General features: G+C 50.9%; 1 protein-coding gene across 1 annotated transcript in view; it reads left to right on the plus strand.

Annotated features, from left to right (window-relative positions):
• The window catches only part of SETD2 (SET domain containing 2, histone lysine methyltransferase), a 69,684-nt gene extending 54,426 nt beyond the window's left edge, over positions 1–15,258 (plus strand). The window contains exons 15-21 of the mRNA XM_074844940.1: positions 1,311–1,986; positions 2,843–2,977; positions 3,558–3,697; positions 6,142–6,253; positions 12,174–12,254; positions 12,521–12,622; positions 14,463–15,258. Of these exons, the coding sequence (XP_074701041.1) occupies positions 1,311–1,986; positions 2,843–2,977; positions 3,558–3,697; positions 6,142–6,253; positions 12,174–12,254; positions 12,521–12,622; positions 14,463–14,624 (1,408 nt within the window). The 3' untranslated portion in view covers positions 14,625–15,258. The remainder of the gene's footprint in view (positions 1–1,310; positions 1,987–2,842; positions 2,978–3,557; positions 3,698–6,141; positions 6,254–12,173; positions 12,255–12,520; positions 12,623–14,462) is intronic.
• Positions 15,259–16,203: the final 945 nt, after the last annotated feature.

Genomic DNA, 16,203 nt, shown 5'->3' on the forward strand with positions numbered 1-16,203 from the left:
ACAAAACCAAATAATAAAATAGATGGAGAGAGAAGCAGAGTAAATACAAGAGCATCGCTGCTTGCTCTACGCTAAACCCTCTGTTTTCTTTTGACCGTCCCTTCACGCTGGCTGCCTCTCGTGTAAACTCTCCAGGCAGTGCCAGGAAAGACTTTAATTATTGAAATTGAACTCTTCACATCAGTAAGGTTTGCATTAACAGATCCTTGCAGCTACTCTGGGAATGCCAGGAAACATCTTAAGTGTATCTGTTGGTAGCAATGTGCTTTTGATATGTAAGTGGAACGCGTGAACGTGAAGTGAGTGTATAGAGAATATAGTGGATGCTTTGTAGAATCCGTTATATTAGGGCTGCAAAGCATTTTTGCTTGTAATCCCTGTTTTACCACACTCATAACTTCTCAAAATATCCACCTTTGATCTGAAATTTTCCATGGTTGAGGTCTGATCAAAGTCCTTAGGCTTCCTTTTTTTTTTTTTTTTCTTCTTTAACTCCTTGGAAAAATCCCTCCGGCTGCTCTGCGTCTCGGGATGAAAATTCTTATTTGTAAAAAAAGAATTAAAATAATCCATCCACACTTTTATTATTTTTTAAGCTGAATCTGTGGTCTAGTAAATAGCATAAGTCTAAACAGAAATGTGCTGTTTGTAATTCCCTTGTTCTTCGTCATGTCTGCAAACACGCAGCGTCTGCAGGTCCGCCAATGGGGGGGGGGGGGTCAAGACAAGAAAGCTGGGGTGCTTTCCCCATCGCTGAGCTCCCTTGGTCTTTGGGGGTGAAGATGCTGTGGTGGGAGCTGCGCCTTCTCTTTAGAGAGCTTCTTCCAAAACCCTTCTTTGTTGGTCCTGCTTTGGGAAACCGTGGCAGAGGGTCTCCAACAGCCTGTTTGGGGAGCACCCCGCTTATTCTGCCCTCTCCTGGGGTTCCCTGTTGGCCTTGGAGGTGTTGCCTCCACTCTCTGGGTATTGGTGCTGCCTAGCAGGTCCTCCAGACTACTTCTGCTGCATCTTTGCATCTCCATTAGCTTCAGCATTGAGCTGGAGTTGGTAAATCCAGTGGGACTTAGCTCATCCTCCGCCCTGGCTCCTTGCTCGTGGATGAGCAGGGCCGGTGGGTGTTTCTCCTCTCTCTGAGTTGCTGTGGTTGGCCAAGCAGCTGAAAATGAATGTTTTTAGGAAACGATGCTGCTGTTGGGCATTTGGGTCCCCCCCGGGTCTGCCACCATCGGTGGTGGCCCTTTTGCTGCTGGAGCCCTGGACCTGCAGGTTTCTGAGGTTTCACAAAGCCTTTTCTTTTCTTTCTCTCTCAGGTATGACACACCAGCATCTTCGAAGAAGAAAGTCCGGCTTAAGGATCGCAACAAGCTGTCCACAGAGGAGCGCAGGAAGCTGTTTGAGCAGGAGGTCGCCCAGCGGGAAGCCCAGAAACAGCAACAGCAACTGCAAAACCTGGGAATGACATCCCCCCTGCCCTACGACTCCATGGGCTACGGCACGCCTCACCACAGCTTCATCGGCTACCCACCTGGCTACCCCATGCAAGCCTATGTAGACCCCAGCAACCCCAACGCCGGCAAGGTGCTGCTGCCCACGCCCACCATGGATTCGATGTGCTCGCCGGCAGCGTACGAGCACCCCCAGACTTTGGTTGGGCACACGGTGGAACCAACCCTAACTACTCCTCAGCCAGTACCAGTAGTCCAACATGTAGCAACGACGATGGAGGTGACAACTCCGCAGTATGTAGCACAAAGCGACACCGTGGTCCATCAAGAGCCCAACGTGGCCGTCCTGCCCGTGGCCGCGCCGGGACCGGTGCAGAGCCAGAGCTACGGGGTCTGGGATTCCAGCCAGCAGACTGTGGCAGTACAACAGCAGTACTCGCCAGCCCAGTCCCAACCAGCCATATATTACCAAGGACAGACCTGTCAGACTGTTTACGGTGTGACATCCCCCTACTCGCAGACGACCCAACCAATTGTACAGGTAATTTCCGTTTCAGACACAGCCTGGCTTGAAACACTCACAAAACAAAGGGTGCCAGCCTGGAACACTTTATTTCCTCACGCTTTGCTAGCGTTCTTAATATTAGAGCATCCTACTTTGCACTTCTCAGATAACTTCCCATCCAAGAGACTGAGGAAAGCACATTTAGGCAGGGTGTTCTCTGTGTACAAGCGCCGTATATCATAGTTGTCAGGGCCAAGCTTGCAGAGATTTTTTTAAACTTGTTTATAAAAGTTATGTTGGTTTTTTGATTGTTGATTCTGATGAACAGATATTCCTGGGTAAGAGCTTCCCCTGTCACTGACCAAGTAAGCAGTAAAATGTGGAGGTGTGAGCTCGCCTTCCGTTGACTTTTGGAAGCAGGGTCTGGAGCTACCAGCTCTGGTGTGACTCAAACCAAACAAAAAACCCACGGATCAACCTTCTTTATCCGTTTTCTTGGAATTACATGCCCGTGTCCCTCAGGCTCAGCCTTGAGTTCTGAATGACCATGCTGCAGTGCTGTCTCCTTCTACTGTGTCTTCGCTAACAAGGCCGTTGGCATTCAGCATCTTGCCAATGCCTAGTTCTTCCTAAAAGCAAGACCTAAGCAATTGTGCTACTCCTGGGACAGCCAGTAGGCCAGTTGTACATGAAGATTGTTTGCTTGAACCCCACCTCAGTCACTAGTCATTGCTGTTTGGTTTGGATGTTATCTTCCACTAGTCCTTGGGGACTATTACCCTCTTTTTGCCTCCGCTTTTTGGTTCCTAGTAAGAGAAGCTGTACCACAGCCTCCAGTAAAGGGTTTTTTGGTAAAGCAAGCTGACTTGTGGTTGCCCGTGTTCCGTTTCAGAGTTACGCCCAGCCAGGTCTCCAGTACATCCAGGGCCAGCAGATTTACACGGCTCATCCGCAGGGAGTCATAGTGCAGCCGCCGACAGCAGTGACCACGATCGTCGCAGCCGGGCAGCCTCAGCCCATCCAGCAGGTGAGGCTTGGGGGGTCAGAAGGGATGGGGAACCTTCGTCTACACCTGCTTTGGGTTTATGTGATTCCCCACGACTTCTGGATGCTGTGAAAGCATTGATGGTACCAGCCGGAGGAGCTTCCCGTGTGGCAGAGTGCTGACATCCTTTGGGATGCTGCTCGCCAGGCTGGATGTGGTCATCAGACCCATTTTGGGGGGTTTTGAGCCCAGATCCTATTCTGTTCGGGCTTTCTGTCAGCACCTCTGAGAAGGCTGCCTATGAGTGGACATGTGGGAGCTCTGTGAACTGTTTTTGCTGCTGAAGTCCCTCCATCAGAAATGGTGGTTTGAGGATTTCAGAGCACGGGTGGCAAAGTGGCTGCATTATAAGCTCAGGGTGTGGTCGAGTGGGTGCTTGGGGAATTTGATGAAGAACTAGAAAAAGACATTGTCCTCATCACTTCCTGGGCCAACACTAATGTCGTTTTAAGTTTTACCTTCAACAAAGTCTTTGTCCTGGGCGAAAGAGCTGTCAGGGCTGCTCTGACCACTCTCATGACCACTCACGACTTTCTCTTCACCCCTTTTATGCTATTTTCAGCCAGAGCTTGTGGTGACCAATAACCTCCTGGACTTGCCTCCACCATCCCCTCCAAAACCCAAAACGATTGTCCTCCCACCCAACTGGAAAACAGCCCGAGATCCAGAGGGGAAGATCTACTACTACCACGTGGTAACAAGGTGGGTGTGATAACGCGGTGAGCGTGATGGCTGCTTCGGGGTTGGTTGGATGGCTCAAGCGAAGGAATTGGGTGTCTCGTTAGGCACCCAGCAGGGTGCTGCTCATTAGCCAGGTGGATGGAAGGCTGAAATTGCTCAAAACCTTTCCTTCACCCCCATAAATGTGGCCTGGGGATAGAGCCCCGTTTTCTGCACGCAGAAGCGCGATGATGGCAAACAATTTCCTTGCAAACAATGACTCCAGCCATGTGTTGAGTCATAACCCGGTGTGATAATGTGACAGCGAGGAGCTCCACTTTTGACATCATTGCAAAAAAAAAAAAAATCCCATCAAAGCAACTTCTTTCTCCCCAGCATCTTGGTCAACTTGGATTTAGTTCTTTTGACACGTTCTTTGGTTCCCATCACTCTGCCAGAATATGAGGTGCCCCACACGGTGCTGAAATGGCAGCAGAATTAACAGGTAGAGACTTTGTCTGCCCCTCGTGCTCTGAAATGCCCGTGTGGCTCTGACAGCGGTTCCAGGCCCATACCCTGGTCTGTGGAGGCTTTAACGTGCGTGCGCGCGTTGCGTGAACAGGAGGTCTTGGGTGGCTCAGGGATCAGCCGTGAGCTGGGGTGTGTGGCATCAAAGGGTTGGTTTTCTCACCCTCATTTTTTCCATCTTCTTTATTTCAAACTCCACATGGGGTCTGTATGGGGATCCGGCTCTCTAAAGGGTTAAGCCTGAGTATTTTCTTACAAATCCTGACTGTCTCAATATCAGTTATTGTTTCTTGCCCTCATGTCACTTCATCAGTCGACCTTTTCGGTCTCCCATTTGGACTCCCTGCTGCTACCTTGCACAGCAAGAGTTGCACCAACAGCACAGCAGGTGACAGTCAAACCCCAGGAAGAAAAAGAAAACAGTCGAGCAGGAATCTGTGATTTGTGCCATGGTTTGGAAGTCTGGCAATGGGATGAGTAGACCCAACTGAACCTTCCCCCTTGGCGAGGAATGCCTCCTCCATGCATCTTCTGCAGCTACACGAGAAGCCACTAATTGAATATAATTAATCTTGAACTTTTTTGAGGAACACGTGCTGGATTTCTTTCAGTCCTTCCTTTAACTGTGTATCTTCTGACAGCACAAAGCCAGTAGAGGAAAGGAAATCTTACTTCTTAATATGCTTTCTTATATGAGTATTTTATTTTACATAGCAATCACATCAATAGTGGTCTGAGGTCAGGGATTTTCAGCAGTATCTGGAGAATTCAGTAGCATGATGAAGCATGTGGGGACCGGTTGAAAGAAGACTTTCATGCTTCCCCCCAGCCTTTCCTGAAAAGTAAAAAGCCCTGAAGTGGGACAGGGTTTCTGATACAAGCCAGAAACCTTGAGAAACTCAAACCAGCAGCTTCTTTTGATGCAGGCTTTCGGGATTTCTTGGTATTGAGCTGAAGAGCGCCCGTCTTGGCTTCCCACGGATAGTAGAGATGGAAAATAGTTGCCATGTTAGGTCACCTCCAAACCTAACGGGGTCTGGAGATCTGTCCGTTGCAATTCCTCTTGTTTAGTCTGTTTGTGAGTGAGTCCTCTCACCTGATGGAGAGTCCTGTACTAACTTTTGTCCTGCGAAGACAGTGGTCTGTCCTGCTGGCCCCCATTTCTCCTGGTTGTGTTCCTCCCCTGCTCTGTGGTTTTCCTCCCTGGCACCATCCTGTATCTTCCCTCAGATGCTGAGGGCTGCCAGCTCCTCTCTTCCCCGCCTTGAGGAAATCCAGACCAGTTCTCCCCATCCTCACCCAGTTAGAGCGCGGTGGAGCTCTTCCCCAACCCTCAGCCTGACAAGCCCAAGCATGCTCTGATGGCTTCTTCCATCTCAGCCGAGATGTCTCTGCAGAAATGGTGCTTCCTGCATGCAGTGAGCCCAGCAGAGCCCTAGCCCTGCGTTCAGCCTCTTCCAGTGTGTGCATGAGCTTCGTGTCATCTGCCCATCCGTCCTTCCAAGCTTCCCGTGGCCTTTCTCCAGATCTTCGATCTGTGTCCTTTCCACGGTGGAGATACCTCTGGCTGAACACTTGGCTTGAGGTGCCAAGGGCTGACCCTGGCTCTTCAGGAAGGAGTTCCTGCTCCAGGGTCCCTGCTCTGATGTTTCCCATCTTTCCACACCAGAATCACTGACCATTTTTATTTTACGCCTGTGACAAACTTTTCTTGATCACACATTGAGTGTCACCAGTGATAGAATGGTGCAAATTCCCTTTTTTGAGTTCTTCTTGCTTGGCTTTAGCCTTCTCCAGCTTAGCAGCCTACTCAGACTCATCATTAATTGCGTTACACCCTTGTTAAGATTTTTGATGGCTGATGGAGACCAGATGTCCCAGCTGATGGGACAATCAATAAGCAGGTACCGGTTACTTTTAAAAGAGTGATGGTGGTCTGTCTGTCTGTCTTCCTCCAGGCAAACCCAGTGGGACCCTCCCACCTGGGACAGCCCAGGGGATGACGCCAGCCTTGAACATGAAGCTGAAATGGACCTCGGGACCCCAACGTACGACGAAAACCCCATGAAGGTAAGTGCAGGGGTCGGCGAGGGAAACTGGGCGTTAAGATCTCTTGGACAGACCGCAGGGATAATCCTGCCCTGTGGAACAGGAACAACAAATGCTGGGGCTGTTGCTGAGGTTGGAGTGGACTTGAGGGGGATGACGGCGGGAGAGGAGTGACCTGAGAGAAGCCGTACTGGTTATATTGACCATGGGGCCACTGGTTTTTTGTGCTTTAAAATAGTGGTAGAGGATTAACGGAGTGAAGTGGTTCTTTTCTTGGCACTCTGATGAAATGTGCTGTGCTGCCCCGTAGCTGCTGAAGAGCAGCTTCCCTTGTTGCTGCCAGGTTTTGCCCTGGTGACGAGTAGTCAAGCAGAGATTTTTGTGGTGCTCTCACCTCCTCGTCCTTCTGGGTGCTGGCTTGGTAAAGACCCCAGTGCTCCTTTGCTCACCCCTCGGGCTGTGCCGACTGCCTCTTGGGTGAACGCAGCTCTTCCCAGGGGGGCGGTTGGTGATGTGCCCTGGCTGCCAAGCATCACCGTGACCTCATGTGCAGAGACGACCTTATAACTGGCCAAAAAAAGGGGCATGGCAGGGGATTACGTTGAAATAGGAAAAACTAATGGTGCGTCAGCAGAAGGGGAGGAGCTGGGAGCTCTGTGTTGCTTCCACCACCTTTCTGCTTTCCCGGTGAGAGCTGCAGCATCCCTGTCGCTCCTGCTGTCAAAGGTGATACCTGAGAGGACAGAGCTGCTCTCCAAATGGGGCTCGATTTCCAGTTAGGTCCCACTGCAGCCACACCTACCCCAGCGCTCGGCGGGAGGGGACTTGGCTGAGCCTCCTTGGAGGACACGTCTGCCATCGGTGCGGGTTCCAGCTCTGCCAGCTCTTGCAAAGCAGGGAGGGCAGAGTCTGAGCAGCAATTGCTGAGCCTCTGTGGATAAATCACCCTATGTACCCTTCTGATTCCCTAAAAAGGAGAGAGAAGAGGAAGAGGGTTTATCAGGTTATAACTCAGGGAGCAGTTCTGTTGGTGCTTGGGTGATACCCACATAGCCAGGACTGATTTTACTGTAGGTGCTGAAGGCATTGTCAGTCCTACAACGCTCAGGAACATCCTGCTCTGCTGCCGTCACCCTTCCCCCGTGCTGCCAGGATCCTAAGGGTTAACCCAATCCCCATAACACCTCCAAGTACTTCAGCCAGGATTCCTGGCAAGTTCACTTAAACAACATTATTTACAAATATTTATCTCCCTGTAAAAAAGTTAATTAGAGAATGAGCTGAGACCTGGCACACACCGCTCGGCTGAGGAGCCTTTACTCCTGCAGAGGAATCCAGACTGTTAAATGATTTTTGTCCCTGGGTCAGCACCACACATCCCCTGCCAGGGTCCCCTGTGCTTCTGGGATCCTGGGTGGTGCAAAGGAGCAAATAGTCCCGACACTGGGAGGATTCATAAACACGTGAGTGTCCTGGGATCGCTGGGGCTGGATCCTTTCGGTGAGCTTCGGGTTCGGTAACGTGCAGTGACCTTGTGCTGCACTTCTCTGGCTGATACCTCGTTTTATCGGGCTCAGCAAAAGCATGAAACAGAGCTCGTGCAGCTTTATGAACACTCCGGATGACTCAGGCTGAAAGAACAACAAATATTCCTAATTTGCCTGTTTCCTACAGCGCGTTTTGCTTCGATGGGAAGGGTTTGCCCTGGGCTTGCCTTGGATTGATCCCAGTTTATCTGCGCTTGCCTATTTCTTCTGGGTTCGGGTTGCAAATTGCTGTTGAAGGGTATTTGCATGCAAAGCGAGACAGGAGAACCTGTTTATCAAACAGGCCTTCATTTTAGGCTTTAAGGTGAAGTTTCATTAAGCTGGAATAGCCATAAACTGCATCCCCATGGAGGGATTCGCTGCTGTAGCTGTATGAGCTAAAGCTTGGCGGTGTGGACCAGCCTGGAGATACTGGGGAACATCCCTTTGATGAGAACAAGGTGCTGAGAAGAAGTTTGGGCTCTTCGGAGCGAGAAAATGCAGTTGTGCTGGTGCTTTGCAGCTTGGGAGTCTTTTTCCTACGGACTTTAGAGGGAGCAGCAAGGAAAGGTGCTTCTGTAAATGCGGGCAGGCGTTTACATGCCAGATTCAAAACCTTTGGAATAAAAAGGGTGCTGAGGACTGGGGTGATGCTTCACCTTGGGGCAGATGTGAGCTGGCTGCTTCTGCCAGGCTGCTTGCTCAAACCCCCAAATCCCTATTTGCAGTTGCAAAACTTCTCTGAAGCCATCAATACCTCGTTCCTAAATTAACACTGGCCGTGCAGCTTTGGCTGACCTTACGACGATGTGGTTCTTACTCACTTTAGAGCTTTGAATCTTTTCCTTCTCAGCCAGGATAGCCTGAAGGTTGGGTTTTTCCCAGTCGTGAAAGTAAATGTTGAATTCCCACACGGTCGTAGCTCGCTCGCCGCCGCCTCCGTAATGACGCTTCCACCCTGAAATCGCAACCACATTCTTTGGATTTTTTCACCCTCCTCCTCCCCACCCCGCACCTTTTCCAAGAGGGATTAAACCCGTTGGTATCGTGGCTCCGGCCATCCGGCAGCTGTTGCTGCTATTCCTGGTGTCGCCAGCTGCGGGGCACCACTCGCCCTGGCGAAACACGTGTGACGGCAGCAACCGGGGTGTTTTATTTCCTGCGGAGCACATTCAGCGTGCTTCCAAGCATCATCTGCTCCCTTCTTGAGACCCTCAAAGCCCCGCTGTGGCCAGCACCGCCGCAGCTGGTGTTGGTGGTGGGCGAGCTTGCCCGACGCTCACGTGCTGCTGTAGTGATTTTGATGGAAAGGCACAAGAGGCTCGCAAAGCTGCGCTCGCTATTTCTCTTTAAAGCACATTTTTAAAACCTGCTTTTTCCCTTGGAAAAGGGGTTTCACGAGAAAATGGCCTGGCAGAGCGCTCGGGGAGGCTGGCGATGACAAGGGACTGAGCGCCAAAGTTTTTGCATCCTTTTAAGATGGAAAAAGCCCAGATCTCTTGCACATTATGTGTTCACGTCTCTGCCCATCGGTACCTCCCGAAGAGCACGGGAAGGTCGGCGTCAGCGGAGCAGATCCCAGCAGCCTTATCCCGTGCTGCTGGAGAACAAGCATCACGCAAAGGCCCCTCCAAATTTCCCAGCACGTTTGGCTTCTTGCTCCCCTCCCACCGTCGCCCCACACCAGGCTGGTTTTCCCCTGGCAGGATCTTTGCTGACTTCTCCATCCCCACCTCTCCTCTGGAGGGTTTTTGCATAAAGCAGCGAGGCTGGTAAATGTGAATATCACCATTTTGAGGGGCTTTTCCTGCGTTTGAGTTTTCCTGATGGAAACTTTTCCACGGCTCTGGATTACGGGAGCGCTTTGGAGCGCTGTGGTGACTTCGGTGCAGGCGAAAGCCCTTTGATAAGGAGGTTTGAATGGTAAAGATTAATTTTAGTATAAGGAGAAATTAGCACTTTTGCACAAGTAGTAGCGTAGAAATATAGTTTCTATTTCTCCTCCTCATCTTCCCCTTCAAATTTTGGCACTGATTTTTTCCCCCCATCTCACGTGCTCTCTGGCAAGGGGAGCAGGATTTTGCAGGAGCTGCCAGACCATGCTGGCTGCCTGGTGGAGGCGGCGCTGCCCGCGCCGGGGCAGTGCTTCAGCTCACACCTTTCCCACCCAGCGGGCTTGGTGGTCAGTCGGGGTTTGGCTTCTCCTCCCCGTTCCCATCCCCAGAAAGTGCCATTTTCCCCTTCCACGTCACCCCTGCAGCCTGAGTGGCTCCCGTGGTCGCGGTGGGAAATGATGGAGCTTGAAATTCCAGAAGCATTTAGTCGCGGGCTTAATCCAAGCAGGCCAGGCTTTATTTTTGCATTTACTTTCTTTATACTTTCATTGACACGCATCTTTATTTGGTGTTTGCAGTGTTTCCCTGCAAGCTCCTCCAAACCCATCCTCCAGCTCTCCTTAAGCCAGCTAATTAGCGCTGATAATTTATAACATCCTTTGAGGGCTAAATTAAAATCCCATCATTTCCAAATTGACCTGCGTAGAAAATAACTCCTTCCTTGTGCTGGCTTGGGGAATTAAGAGAAATTGGGGTGTGCTGGAGATGCCAGGTGATGGAGAAGGGCTTGGTGGCAGGGCTTGGTGATGGGAGGTGGCAGGGCTTGGTGACAGGAGGTGACAGGGCTTGGTGACGCCACAGTGCCGCGCCGGGAGCCGGCGGGGAGCCATCTGTTCCCCATCACCAGCCTTTTGATGTTGGTACCCGAGCCACGGGCAGGGAGCAGTGAGCTTTGATGTGCAGCCAGCGCTTGCTCGGGACAGCCCTCGGCAATAAAACTTCCCTGTCAAGGGGGTGATTTAAACCCCACGTCTGACGGGACGTTGCAGCTCTGCCCTCCAGCCTCTGCTGGCTGCGTCTTTGGGGTTTGAAAAGGATGGGATGGCTCCTGCTTTTTTCAGTGTTGGCTACTTTAAAAAAACTGGATTTTTCGAATGCAACCTTCAAACAGGACACCTTCAAAGAGCAGAAGGAGAAGGCACATCTCCCCCAGCTTTGCAAGCCTTTCACAAGCCCCATAAAATTCATTTTATCCTTCGGCGAACGTCTGTAGCTAAAGATAATCTGTAAACGCTCAGCAGTGGGGTCTCGGCCCTCGCAGCGATTTCGGCATGAGGGCTGGCAGCGTGCCGGCACGCCTCGCTCCTGGGGACGGTTCTGCTGCCAATTAATGCCTTGAATAAATGAGCATTGCTTGAACAGACCCTGGAGCAGGGTTAGGACAGCGTCCACCCACCTGGGTGTCCGGCCACGCCGGATCCGACCCTGCAAATCGTCGTCGTGCTGGTAATTAGGCTTCAACATGTGTGAAATAAATGGGGAGGAAAGCAGAGGTTTCCCCCCCTTCTCGCCTTTGGCTAAAGATAATACCCCACCCCCCCCTCCAAACCGGCCCAACTCCACCAGGACCAGCTCGTGCCCTTTTTCCAGCTTTTTTTCTAAAGAAAATAAGAGCGAGGAGTGGTCTCTGTGCCTCCCCGGGGGCTGCGCTCCCAGCCCAGCAGAGTGGCTGGGACCGGACTGGGGAGTGTGCTGGGATGGGATCGGGCTGGGAAGCGCGTCGGCACTGGGCTGGGAAGCTCACCAGGACCAGGCTGGGAAGCGTGCCTGGTTTGGGGTGGGGAGCGTGCTGGTATTGGGCTGGGAAGCTCGCCGGGACTGGGCTGGTCAGCATGCCTGGGTCAGGCTGGGAAGTGCACTGGGACTGGGCTGGGAAGGGTGTTGGGAATGGGTTGGGGAGCACACTGGGACTGGGCTGGGATACTGGGCTGGGAAGCTCACTGGGACTGGACTGGGAAGCTCGCTGGGACTAGACTGGGAAGCTCACTGGGAGCAGGCTTGGAAGCTCACTGGGAGTGGACTGGGAAGCTCACTGGGACTGGGCTGGGAAGCTCACTGGAACTGGGCTGGGAAGCTCACCGGGACTGGACTGGGAAGCTCACTGGGACTAGACTGGGAAGCTCACTGGGAGCAGGCTTGGAAGCTCACTGGGAGCGGGCTGGGAAGCTCACCGGGACTGGACTGGGAAGCTCACCGGGACTGGACAGGGAAGCTCACTGGGACTGGACTGGGAAGCTCACTGGGAGCAGGCTTGGAAGCTCACTGGGACTGGGCTGGGAAGCTCACTGGAACTGGACTGGGAAGCTCACCGGGACTGGACTGGGAAGCTCACTGGGAGCGGGCTGGGAAGCTCACCGGGACTGGACTGGGAAGCTCACCAGTACTGGACTGGGAAGCTCACTGGGAGCGGGTGGGGAGGCGCACAGTGTCTGCCTGGCCGTGGGGCGGGGTGGGGACAGGGACAGGGAGATCCCTGCCCCCCCGGCAGCATCCAAGACCCTTTTCTTCCCCCGGCTCCAGTCTTCCAAGAAGCCCAAGACGGCGGAAGCGGACACGTCCAGTGAGCTGGCCAAGAAGAGCAAGGAGGTGTTCCGGAAAGAGGTGAGTGTCCCCCCGCCACCCCGCGGGGTGTCACCGTCCCGCGGCCCTGGCGGGACCCGGGGTGATGCCGGAGGGGGGCGTCGGGGTCCACGGTCCCTCGCAGGCAGCACGACGCCGGAGCGGGGGGACCGTGGCGCTCGAGGACACGGGGTGGGGTGTGTGTGTGTGTCCCCCCTCTGCCACCCTGCGGAGGGTTGGGGGTCCCCGGGGGTCCCTGGGGACAGGGCCGGGGTGGCAGGGCCGGACCCAGGTGTGTTTTCCCACAGATGTCGCAGTTCATCGTGCAGTGCCTGAACCCCTACCGCAAACCCGACTGCAAGGCGGGGCGCATCACCACCACCGAGGACTTCAAGCACCTGGCGAGAAAGGTGACACCACGGGGACATCGTCCCAGGGACGGGGACATCATCCCTGGGGACAAGGACATCATTCCCTGGGGATAGGGACATCATCTCTGGGGATGGGGACATCATCCCTGGGGACGGGACATCATCCCTGGGGACGGGGACATCATCTCTGGGGATGGGGACATCATCCCTGGGGATAGGGACATCATCCCTGGGGACAGGGACATCATTATATTTAGGGAATATTTGGGAAATATTTGAGGAATAGTAGCCAATATTTGGGAATAATAGCAAATATTTGGGAATAACAGCCAATATTGGAATATTTGGGAATGATAGCTAATATTTGGGGAATATTTGGGGAATATTTGGGGAATAACAGCCAATATTTGGGGAATAACAGGAAATATTTGGGCAATAATAAATAGGGAGTATTTCAGGATAATTGGAAATATTTGGGGAATAATAGCCAAATAGCTTGGGGAATATTAGCAAATATTTAGGGAATATTTTTGGGGATATTTGAGGAATTATAGCCATTATTTGGGAATAATAGGAAATATTTGAGGAATGTTTGGGACTAATAGCCAATATTTGGGGGATATTTGGGAATAATAGCAAATACTTGGGGAATATTTGGGGAATAATATATTTGGGGAATATTTGGGGAATAATAGCCAATATTTGGGGAATATTAGCAAATATTTAGGGAATATTTGAGGAATAATACATTTGGGGAACATTTGAGGAATAATAGCCAATATTTGGGGAATAACAGGAAATATTTGGGCAATAATAAATAGGGAGTATTTCAGGACAATTGGAAAAATTTGGGGAATAATAGCCAAATAGCTTGGGGAATATTAGCAAATATTTAGGGAATATTTTGGGGAATATTTGAGGAATTATAGCCAATATTTGGGGAATATTTGGGAATAATAGCAAATACTTGGGGAATATTTGGGGAATAATATATTTGGGGAATATTTGAGGAATAATAGCCAATATTTGGGGAATAACAGGAAATATTTGGGGAATATTTGGGCAATAATAAATAGTTTAGGGAGTATTTCAGGATAATTGGAAAAATTTGGGGAATAATAGCCAGATAGCTTGGGCAATATTAGCAAATATTTAGGGAATATTTTGGGGAATATTTGAGGAATTATAGCCAATATTTGGGAATAATAGCCAATATTTGGGGAATATTTGGGAATAATAGCAAATACTTGGGGAATATTTGGGGAATATTTGAGGAATAATAGCCAATATTTGGGGAATATTAGCAAATATTTAGGGAATATTTGGGGAATATTTGAGGAATTATAGCCAATATTTGGGGAATAACAGGAAATATTTGGGGAATAATAAATAGTTTAGGGAATATTTAGGGAATATTTGAGGAATAATATATTTGGGAAATATTTGGGGAATATTTGAGGAATTATATCCAATAATTGGGGAATAACAGGAAATATTTGGGCAATAATAAATAGGGAGTATTTCAGGACAATTGGAAAAATTTGGGGAATAATAGCCAGATAGCTTGGGCAATATTAGCAAATATTTAGGGAATATTTTGGGGAATATTTGAGGAATTATAGCCAATATTTGGGAATAATAGCCAATATTTGGGGAATATTTGGGAATAATAGCAAATACTTGGGGAATATTTGAGGAATAATAGCCAATATTTGGGGAATAACAGGAAATATTTGGGCAATAATAAATAGTTTAGGGAATATTTCAGGACAATTGGAAATATTTGGGGAATAATAGCCAAATAGCTTGGGGAATCCCCAAGACTGGCATTTACTGGGCGCCCTGGGCCTGACGGTGGGTGTGTTCCTCTGCCCTGCAGCTGACTCACGGCGTCATGAACAAGGAGCTGAAATACTGCAAGAACCCGGAGGATCTGGAGTGCAACGAGAACGTGAAGCACAAGACGAAGGAGTACATCAAGAAGTACATGCAGAAATTCGGGGCCAACTACAAACCCAAAGAGGACACGGACCTGGAGTAACACCCCCCCCCCACCCCCCCCACCCATCGCCCCACCGATGCCGGACGCAGCCAAAACCTTGGAACACTCGATTCTGCCACGATTCGCGGTATTAAACCACCAACCTGTGAATTTATTATTTTTTTTTTTCTAAAAAAAAAAAAAAAAAGAAAAAAGAAAATAAACTTCGTTCCCTACAGCGTGAGGCGGTTTGTACTGCCGGGGCAACACAGAGAAAAAGCCAGGCTTTGCTAAGCTGAGCTTTGCCAGCTCCCCTACCCCGGCACCGAGCTCTGTATTATATTTTAACGTATATGTGAATATATTGATAATTTTGGGGTTGTTTTTTTTTTTTTTGCTTTTAGCCCAGGACGTGCCGATACCACAGGAACACTTTGTAAGGATAGTTTCGGGGTTATTATTATTTTTTTTTTTTTTGGTTGTTTCCTTGGTTTTATTTTTGGTTCTGCGAGTTTAATCTGTTTTCATGTAAATATTGCGGAGCGGGGCTGCCCTGGATTTCTGGCAGGCCTCGTGCTATGTTGATAAGATTGATTTTACTGCTTAAATCATTTTACTTTATCCAATTTTTACGGAACTTTTTATGTAAAAAAAAGAGAAAAAAAAAATAAAAAGAAAAATGACAAAAAATCAACACCAGACCCAGCCCCGAAAGAGGTTTGGCGTGGCCGGGGGGACCTGGCGGTGGCACCACTGGGGACATGGTGGCCTGGCTCGGTGGTCTGTCCCCTCTCCCTCTGGGACCCCCCTGTCACCCTTAGCATCCCCGTGAGCCCCTAACCCCCGTGGGGGGGAACAGGATGGGGTTTTGGGGTGACCCGGCTTGAGGCAAAGGTGCTCATTCTGGGGTTAAAATGGCTCTTTTTGGTCACGCGCGGTGCCACCTGCCTCGGGGTCTTTCGGGGGGGGCGGCTGTATGTGTGTCCCAGGGCCACCCACCCCCCTGCTGTCCTTACAGGGCGTGGGATGTGGGCTTGGGGACACACATCCCGGGGACACACATCCAGGGGACACACGGACGCCTGAGGACAAATGTCTTGGGGACACGCGTCTGGGGGGACACACGGACACCTGAGGACAAATGTCTTGGGGACACATGGACACCTGGGGACACACAGCTCAGGGGCACGTGCTTGGGGACACACGGACACCTGGGGACACGCATCCCGGGGACACACACCCAAGGACACACATCCCGGGCACATGCGCTTGTGGGGACACACGGACACCTGAGGACAAATGTCTTGGGGACACGTGTCTGGGGGGACACAAGGACACCTGAGGACAAATGTCTTGGGGACACGCACTTGGGGGGACACCCAGAGACACCTGAGGACACACATCCCGGGAACACATGGTTGGGGGGACACAGACACCTGGGGGACATGCACTTGGGGACACACGGACGCCTGGGGATACACGATCACCCAAGGACACACATCCAGGGCACACGTGCTCATGGGGACACATGGACACCTGAGGACACACATCCTAGGGACACATGGTTGGGGGGACACGGACACCTGGGACACACACTTGGGGACACACGGACACCCAAGGACACACATCCCGGGGACAC

The sequence above is a fragment of the Strix aluco genome, chromosome 1 (genome assembly GCF_031877795.1).
Source record: "Strix aluco isolate bStrAlu1 chromosome 1, bStrAlu1.hap1, whole genome shotgun sequence".
NCBI lineage: Eukaryota > Metazoa > Chordata > Aves > Strigiformes > Strigidae > Strix > Strix aluco.